The sequence below is a fragment of the Crassostrea angulata genome, chromosome 8 (assembly GCF_025612915.1).
Source record: "Crassostrea angulata isolate pt1a10 chromosome 8, ASM2561291v2, whole genome shotgun sequence".
Taxonomy (NCBI): Eukaryota; Metazoa; Mollusca; class Bivalvia; order Ostreida; family Ostreidae; genus Magallana; species Magallana angulata.
The window spans coordinates 21696861-21706590 of NC_069118.1; the positions used below are offsets into that span (position 1 = coordinate 21696861).

Consider the following 9730-nt stretch of genomic DNA (forward strand, 5'->3'; position numbering starts at 1 on the left):
TTGTAACAAAGTTAATAACAGAATTGACAGCAGAGTCACGTGACCGAATAGACTAATACACTTGGAAAAAATACGATATCATGATTAACACTACTGATCAAATATTTTATAAATTGTTAGTTTGTTGTAATAAGATATAGATATCTTTAACTCTCTACTGTCTGCGATAAAGAATGAAACATTGCATTTTTTTTTAAAACTTTAACATCATAAGCTATAGATCTTGTTTGTCAATTGCTTTCTTTAAACAATTTGTCATTTTCATTATCTGTATTTTAGTAACTCGTCTTGATTTTGTTTTGATTTTTTTTTTTGGTTAAAATCTTTATAAACTTTCAAAATTTTGAAGCTTATACATTGAGTTGTCTTTCGCACATAAAAGGAATCATAGAGTAGCAAAAAACATCATTGTACGTCCCGTCATCAAACATCATAACACAATTTTCGCCATCACCGCCTGTTGGTTCCCCTGACCGCCATTTAAGAAAGATGATGCTTTGATCAGAAAGACGCCAACTTCCATTAGGGATTTTAGTTCCATCAATATATATTTCTCTACCTATTCAAAAGATGAATAATAGAATCAGTCAAAATCACTTCATCCTAAAATCCTAATATTATCATAATTCTATAAATCATCATAATCATCATCATAATCGTCGTATTTATATTCATATTTATCACCACATTCGCCATCATTTACTGCAATATGTGTAGTAATTGTTATCAGTTACATATGTATCAGTACAGAAAAACAAAGTTTAAATGAAAGTGGCAATGTTTTTTTTAATTTAGATGCAACATATTTTATGGTTTTACTTCTTATCATTTTTGTTAAAATTATATCTGAACCGAACTTAATGGTTTTCTCAGAGATATACTCTTCTTTACCAAACACTGCCGAGGAAATTGCAATGGACAAAAACATCGTAGTTTTTTTTTTCATACATGGTGTTATATAAGCGAATAAACCACACGTATGAATTAAAAAATGTTGTCTATATATTCAAATTATGAATTAAATAAAATGTCAACCTAAGTGATAGGTGAATAAACCCAAACGGTTTCTATTTAAATATGTATTCTTATATTTTAAGTGACAAAAAAATCAGTTATTTTCATTTACTTTGAATATCTAAATCTTTTAAATGATGCTGACTTCGTCGTTGCGATTATGTTTAAGATTCTATATGTCTAAAAGAATTAATTGATCTAGAAATAATTTTTCAATACATATTATTCGATGTCCAAAGAAAAGAACAAAACAACTTTAAAATGCAAGTTGTTTAAAAGGTTGTTCAAACGACCAACGACCTTGCCAGAAATACAATAGTCCACTGGGTCGCATGATGACTGACGTTTTTCATACTTATTGTTAGACCTAGTTAATCACATTACTGTCTACGGATTTTCCGTTTTTTACCGACTACGACAAAGAGCATAAGTCCATGTCACCTGATCATACCAGTCCTCTATTTTTTCAGAGGTCCATGTTTGCTTTGCTCCTGTTTTTGTATTGTCCTTTGGACTTTTGATTTTGAACATAGTGTTTTTTTTACACTTGATGTCATTTTCCAAATCTCTTTCAAGTGAAATACTTTTTGCATTTCTTGTGTTTTTTGTTATTCTGTTTTCTTCTCTTTTTTTCCAGGGACAGCTTTTTTGTTTCTGGAGATATTGAAACATTTCTTTCTTTTTGCTATTGAGCATTAACAATTATGGTACCAAATGACCCTTTGCTTGATAACTCCCAAAACTTAAAAAGTTATTGCCCTTGTGTACGAAAAGTCTGTTATCGGTACTCCTCTGAAACCATAAGAGATAGAGAATTGAAACTTTTACCAATGTTAAGTTAGGTTTTTTTTTTAATCTATTCATATCTAAAGGTTCTAAGGCCCCCTTCTAGTAGTTATTGTCCCTGAAAGTATTTAAATTTCTATAAAGGTCAAAGGTCAAGGTCATTTGGAAATCCGTTATATAATGAGTTTTTAGATCTCTCTTGTTTAGGGTGGTAGAGAAAAACTTTTCCATGGATGTAGTAGGACATCTTAAGACAATTTAAAATATAACCCCTTAAAGCCTACCTTTAATCAATTAAAAAGTTATTGCCCCTATTGTTCTAAATGGTTTTTTTCGCTACTAGGTAGAGACTTCAAACTTGTACTAATGTAATCAGTATATTAAGGGGCTTCTTCAATCTATTCATACCAAAAAGACTCGAGGCCATCTTCTATCAGTTATCGCCCCTGAAAGTCTCATAATTTGTAAAAAAAAAAGAACAAAAAACACCTACAACTTTTGAATCTTACATTTAGGGCCATCAAACCACTTTAAATTGAAATGTTGACCTGTACCAGTCATATGACATCAAGGTCGATGGTCAAACGAAAAAAATTGCATTATTTTAGATTTTGATGACTTTTTTCATAAATTAACACAGATTAAATGATTTATTAATTATATGGAAACAAAACATGAAAAATAATAAGGTAGAAAGACCTCTAATTATATATATATATATATATATATATATATATATATATATATATATATATATATATATATATATATGTATGTATATATATGTATATATATATATAAATATATGTATATATATATATATATATATATATATATATATATATATATATATATATATATATATATATATATATATATATATGAGATAGAATTTACCTATTTTAAAATAAAAAAAACAATCAAACAAACAAATACATTTCCCACATTTTTTTAATGTTTTTATTGTCAAAATTACGAAACACAAATTTCACAGCGTAAAAAATGTGCTGGTTGGCCTCATTTACCTTAATTTGACCCAAAGTCTGTATTTCTAAATGTTGTTGACTTCACAATCGAAATTCAACGACGCTTCAATCTTACATCTAACAACTTTATGAATCTTTATTCAACAAACTTGGTTTTAATATTCAATATTGAAAATGATACCCGAGTAAATGTTCGACCCAAGTAAAAATTCTACGCTTCAACTTTAGAAGTTAAGTGTAATTGGGATGTTTTGAAATACGCTCACACATTTTATTTATTATGTCTAAATAACACAAAATGATATATTCTATAATGCTCAATATTTGTTTACAATGATTATGGTTTGTACTCATCAACTCGACAAATTTTGATTCAACGGAATGTCAAAGAAAAAAAACACAACAAAAAACAGTCTCAAATGGATAATGTACCATTCCCGCCAAAAATGTTCAGTGTAGAACGAGAAAGACATTTATTTAGTTAAATTGATAAAACAAAGGAATGGATAGTGTGATGTCATAGATTAAAGTTTAATCATTATGGCATCTCTCATGGCCGCGAAAGGTATAAATCAAGCAGTCGATATTTCTTAATTTATTCATTATTATGGGATAGATGTTAATTAAAAAGTGATTATCATAAGTCTATTAACCTTAGTAACTGTGTTACATATTTGCTAACCAAGAAATTATTACAATGTATCTCAATCGCAAAAACCAGTCACAAACATTGAGGACTTTTTATCAATTTACAAAAATGTTAAAAAAATAATCTAGAATTCTTACGATGAATGGGAAAACAGTTTTATGTTTAAAAATAATGAAAAATAATGTTAATACATACTTGATTTCAGCTTCATGAACGATTGAATGTGTCCATGTTTGGTCGTTGTTGATATTCGTACGAGATGTCCTCCATCGTTTCGACATGTTTTCTGTGCTTCAGAGTATGATTTCGTTACAACATAGTTTTTGAAACAATATCCATTTATGCCATCGATGTTTTCGTATCCAAACTCAGAGCAACTGCGATAATCTGTAGCAAGAATAACAGATGATTTACACAATAAAATGTATTTTTTTAGATTATGATGCTGTATGTTTAAAGGTCAAAGTTTCTGAGTATGGATGTATTCGTATCTGTTAGGTTTTCAATAATCCAAATAACCGCAATGAGAAATTAAATTGTTATTCATCGATTCCATGATTAAAAAACGTGTTTTAACAAACAGTAAAGATACCTTACATCCGGGCGTTTTCGCACGTTACAAAATTAGCAGATATTAAATGCTGTGGTTTCATTAATTGTTAAGGGTATCAATTTTCATGGATTAAGTGAAAATCACAGTTTCAAGGATATGTAAATTCGTGGCCAATGACCCCATTAATACAAAATATTAATAGAAATTGCATTTCAATGAACATTTAATTTCGTCGATCAACTTAAAAACGAAATCCACGAAAATTGGAATTCAACGAATATTGATGTACCACAGGAATCTTTGTGTAACGTTTTTACTTGCGTCAATCATTTTTTGCGATTAAAATGTTTCTTTATTCTCATTAGCAAACAATTCAAATGTAATTCCCGAGTAAAGTATTTTTCGATTTAAAAGTTAACGCAAAAATAACTTAATATACAGTAATTTCATACAATCTTGTTTCCCGTCGGTGATAAGTAAATGCGTTTATGAAAGCTGTTCACTAAAATGTCATAAAATGGATAAAATGAATGTATTTACCAAATTGAAAATTAATTTTGACATTATTTTTAAAGAATACTTACATTTAGTGTATACTGCAATGTCTTGGGGAATAGAAGGGCCCACAACGATTCTTGTGATGTCCGTTGACAACAACACGCAGCTGGATGTGGCATTCTTCCAAGTATATGACTTACAACCGACGCTTTGAGAACAATGAGCTGAGCATGATGCCATGCTGTTCAACAAAACGGATTGTTGTGAATGAACATAGAGGTCGTCCAATGTTCCATTTTCAATTCGTGTGAACTCTGTGTTGGTAGCATGGGCTTGTGCAAGTGCCATAAAGCTGAAAACTCCTAAAGGGAAATATTTGATCATCTTTTCATTATAAATATTACACACATCACTTCTACTATAAAATAAATTATAATTGATAAATATTTTAAACTTAAATTCAAATCTAATTCATTCTTGATTTTTTAAGAAGAAAATTGTCTTTTATAATTTATTGATCAAATTAAAATTTTCTGTTTTATCAATCATATTTCACAGACTTCAAAAAACCCTATCAGAGCTTATAAAGAATTCAAACATGATTGCAACACAAAACAATTATTTAAAACAAAATAATAATAAGATAAAACTCCATTGTTCTTTTATGTTTAGAAGTTTTCTAAATTGTCTTTGCATCATTTTTATTAAATCAAAAAAAATAAATAACCTCTTAAATATTTTGTTAAAAAAAATTAATAGGCAAACTGCTTGCGCTTTTCAACAAATAGATACACGTTGAGTGAAATTCTAATAACTCACCGAAAACATGATAAAAATACATCTTGGTCCCTCGAAATGAAATGGAAGTTTCTGCAACTATCTTGGCCTTATTGTTATTTTAAACTATTAAAAATCCGTCCCTTGACTTAAAAATCAATATGAGTTTGTATTTGCATTACCGAAGATAATTTTATTTATCGGCGATGCAGATCTGTTCTTGATTGTAAACAAATTTTAGTTAGATTTAACGACTTGGATAATACCAGAGGTGTTCTGAAATTAAAAACGAGGGAAATCAAATGCCGCAGTTTAATAGTTCCGACGACTATTCACTATGGGCAGATAGCACAGAAACTGTTCACGGTTAGACAAAAAAGCAAGTTCCTTCAATGCTTTACATAAAAAATATTTACAGACGTACAACAAAATCAATCAATCGATCAATCAATTATTCAATCTATCTCTCTTTCTCTTTTTTTTTCTCTGCCCACGGTCAAGCTTTGTGTCACACAGTAAAGGAGTCAAACAACACAAAACATTCCTGTTCTGCAAGACATTGATGTCTGACAAGGAAAAAACAAATCGACTTGCCAAAGAAAATATTCAAACTGTTTTTAAATTTTTTACTTATTTAGTTCCATTGATTTTCCCTATGAACAAAGCACTGCATAAAGAAAATTATTAATGTTCCGAGATATTTCGATAATGTTTTTTGTGTCTTAGAGCAGAATTAATCCATACTCATTCATCATGTCCCCGAAAAGAAACATTCCATAATCTTTAAACATTTTTTTTAAGAAGAACAATTACAAAGTTGTTACATAAAAATAACATTATTGTTCATGGCAATCCCGAAAATAGATTAGAGATCATGCTTAATGCCTCATCAAAAGAAGAATATATGAACATGTACCTAACTAAGCAATACACTGTAAATATTTCAATTTTTAATATTAATTGAAATTAAAAGTGAGAACTCTACCTTTACTGTAATAATATCATTCGGTGCAGCAGTTGAAACAAATCTACAAAAAGTGAATAAAATATTATGTAAAATTTTGATTTCTTTATAAAATTGCGTCTTTGCAATGTAGTTTTTGTCCATGAAATCATTGACACTGGCTCCAGGTGGTGGATTTGGGATAGATGGTGTATCAATCTATAAGAGCCTCCCATTGTTGGTACCAATGTTACTGATTTGTCTAAATGACTGGGAATAAGGGTCACGACTGGCTGCACTTGGGGCTGAGGGCATCTTGTGGAGCTAGGGTCGCCATGTTGTCTGCCCAGCATTACACCTAAAATTCAAACTAGATGCTATGTATGTCATGTGCCTAATGTAAGAGTGAGTTAGTGAACACAAAACATTCATGTTTCTTATTGACATTGGTATTTGCTACATTGTCCCATATAGTTGAAAACATAGCACTTCATAAGAGAGGTCTGCTGAGATTTAGCTGGGCATCATGCAGGCAAAACAATTGTCAAATGATTTCAGGCACTGTACCTGCACACTGATCATGGCCCACCATGCATGGTGATAGTGGCTCGATGGGCACTGGCGGGTCTGATTTTGGCCTAGAATATACGCCACGGCTTGAAACGCCAGTTGTGCATGTAACTAGCTCGCTGGGTATAGTAGCTGTCTGAACTTGGGGCTTAACAGTAGCTGCCACGTCATGTTGCCTAGGTCGCCTCTTAGATTTTGCTGCTGGCTGGGCAAGGTCTCGATTTTTTTCTAGTTAGCGTGTCGAATTTCTCGTTATGTAAATAGAGAACAAGAACTAGACTCTTGTTGCTATAGCAACAAAAAGGTCTTCCGTTCCTCATGTATCAATCTGCGCATAACAATCCATTTCACTTGTGAAAAGAAAAGGGATATAATATATACTATAAAGGAATCCAAAGAAATTATTTCTAAGTTAAACAAAACAAAAAGTCAGTTATAATATCTCGTTGAGAAAAGGTTTTTCTCTTGGGACCGGAAAAGAACAAACAGAAGTGATTTAAGAAATTGAAAGTAGATATTTTGGTACATTTACCTACGGTACGTTACTTTTCATTAAATTGAGTAAAGTGTTTAAAAAAGAATTAAAGTTTAAAAAAAACAACTTCTATTGCTTGAACACTTCGAGTGAGAACCGGAAGTGATGTACGACCAAATGAAACCCGTTTAACACATGTTCAATCAAATGTCCATCATCCATATATTTTCGTGTCATGATCTCTCACAGTTTCTGAGATCTTGTGGGTGCTTTGTTTTTAGAAAGGAAGGCAACCTATGATATTTGAGATGTCTCACCGGAAGTATAACTTTTTTTAGTTGTTTTACCATGTGTAGATGACCTTTTGTATTTCTATAGCTAAAATGTTACTTCCATGCTAAATAACCAAATAAACAAATAAAATTGGATGTACTTCCTGTGACGACCGGAAGTAATGCCGAAAAAAAAACAAATATTGTTAACTCATGTTCATACATAGGTCTATCATTCCACAAAGTTTGGTTGTTCAAGTCGTCACCGTTTTTGAGATCTCGTCGAAATAAGGTTTTTTGTCTCGGGACAGGAAACGGACAAACGGAAGTGCTCAATGTAAATTGTATTAAATATTTCTTGTATACCTGCCTTTTATACATTATTTTTCATTTATCTAACTAAAAATGTCAAATGGAAACAGTTAAACTGATAAACATCTCGATTTGTTTGAACTCTTCCGGTGTGGCCCGGAAGCGACGGAAGACAAAAAAAAAAACAGGTTAAACACATCTTCAATCAAATGTCTTTCATCCATGAAAGATTCGTGTCTTGCTCACTTATAGTTTCTGAGATCTCGCGGGTACAAAATGTGTTTTAAAAAAGCTACCTGAGATGATTGAGATATCTCACCGGAAGTAGAATTTTTTTGTTGGTTTAACATCGCATAGATATACTATGTATAGATTTTTACTTATATATTTCATTAATGGAAAATGATTTTAATGCGTAAAATTACTATTTTTGAAGTGCTTCCGGTGACGACCGGAAGTTACGACGAACAAAACAAAATAGTTTAAACACATTTCCATACACAGGTCTATCATCGTACAAAGTTTCTTTGTTCAAGTGTTTACCATTTTGGAGATCTCGAGGTGACAAGCTTTTTCGTCCCGGGACAGGAAACGGAAAACCGCAAATGAATTTTCAAAAAATAAAAAAAATGTCTCGAGATATTATCATTCTCTATCATTCCTGAAAATTTCAAGAAAATATATCAAGTCATCTCTGAGAAAAACGGGGGAAAAAATAAGAATAATAATAACTAGACACTTGTTGCAAAAGCAACAAAAAGGTCTTCCGTTTTAATATACATGTATCAATTCAACTGTAAGACATTGCTTCTCTCACATAGAAAAAAAGTGGATATGATAATTATTGTGAATGATATATCCAGACGTTACTTCTAATAAAAACAACGGAATGAAAAGGAAATCAATTTTTGAAGTAATTTCTGTGACGACCGGAAGTAACGCCGAGCTAAACAAAAATGTTAACCATTTGTACAATCATAAGTCAATCTTACTTAAAGTTTGGTTGTTCACATCCCTGATCTCTTTGAAACAATATTTTTTATCTCGGGACCGGAAACGGACGAACGGAAGTGATAAATGAAAACAAAAGATGGTTTTTCTCGTACATTTGCTTAACGAACATCACTGTTTATCAGGCTAGATGAAACACCCAAGAAACTCAGTTAAACTTGTTAAAAACAGGATTTGTCTGAACCCTTCCAGTAAGAACCGGAAGTGACAGTTGACAAAATTTAATCCGTTAAACACATCCCCAATCAAATTTCGATCAATCATGAAAGATTCGTGTCTCAATCACTTACAATGACAAAAATCTCGCGGACATCAAATTTGTAAACAAGAGGCCCATGGGCCACATCGCTCACCTGAGGAACAATAGGATTGATAACATGCGCGGATCCAGAAAATTTTTCCAGGGGGGGTCCGAAGGATAATTGTGTTTGCGAGGGGGTCCGAGGCATATTTCCGCGATAATTTTACTATGTAAATTTAATAAATTTTCATTTTCCAGGGGGGGTCGGGACCCCCCCGACCCCCCCCCCCCCTCTAGATCCGCGCATGGATAAAATCAGCTCAATGTAGTCATAATACAAACTATCTGGACAATATACAATAATTCATGTAAATCCTGTATAAATAAAATCCAGTTTCCCCTGGATATTCTTATTTTTATAATCATTAGTCCCTTTTCTAACAGGATGATTTTATAGTCATATCATGTGTTGAGTATTGCAGTTCTCAAAAAAATCCCTAACAATAGTTTATATATGGGATATAAACGTACAGTAAACTCTCAACCTTCTCGTGAGGCCAAAGAATTGTCCTGGGGGCAAAGTCTTAACAATTATAAAGAATCATCTGGCTGATAAGTTTCTGAGAAGATTTTTAAAGATTTA

General features: G+C 31.6%; 1 protein-coding gene across 1 annotated transcript; it reads right to left on the minus strand.

The window, feature by feature from the left end:
* Nucleotides 1-350: 350 nt before the first annotated feature.
* On the minus strand, nt 351-5327 carry LOC128158622 (C-type lectin domain family 4 member E-like). Its single transcript, XM_052821547.1, has 4 exons — nt 5306-5327; nt 4573-4848; nt 3631-3822; nt 351-559 (listed from the first exon to the last, which is right to left on the minus strand). Exons 1-4 carry the CDS (start codon nt 5325-5327, stop codon nt 351-353), a joined length of 699 nt encoding a protein of 232 aa, XP_052677507.1.
* Between the last annotated feature and the right edge of the window lie 4403 nt (nt 5328-9730).

Excerpts from the sequence above, each read along its gene's own strand:
- LOC128158622 (XM_052821547.1), bottom strand. The coding sequence starts at position 5,327 with ATGTATTTTTATCATGTTTTCG. Across the intron at positions 3,823-4,572 it reads CATTGCAGTATACACTAAAT|ATTATCGCAGTTGCTCTGAG; the intron begins GTAAGTATTCTT and ends TTCTTGCTACAG. Across the intron at positions 560-3,630 it reads GTTCATGAAGCTGAAATCAA|GTAGAGAAATATATATTGAT; the intron begins GTATGTATTAAC and ends TCTTTTGAATAG.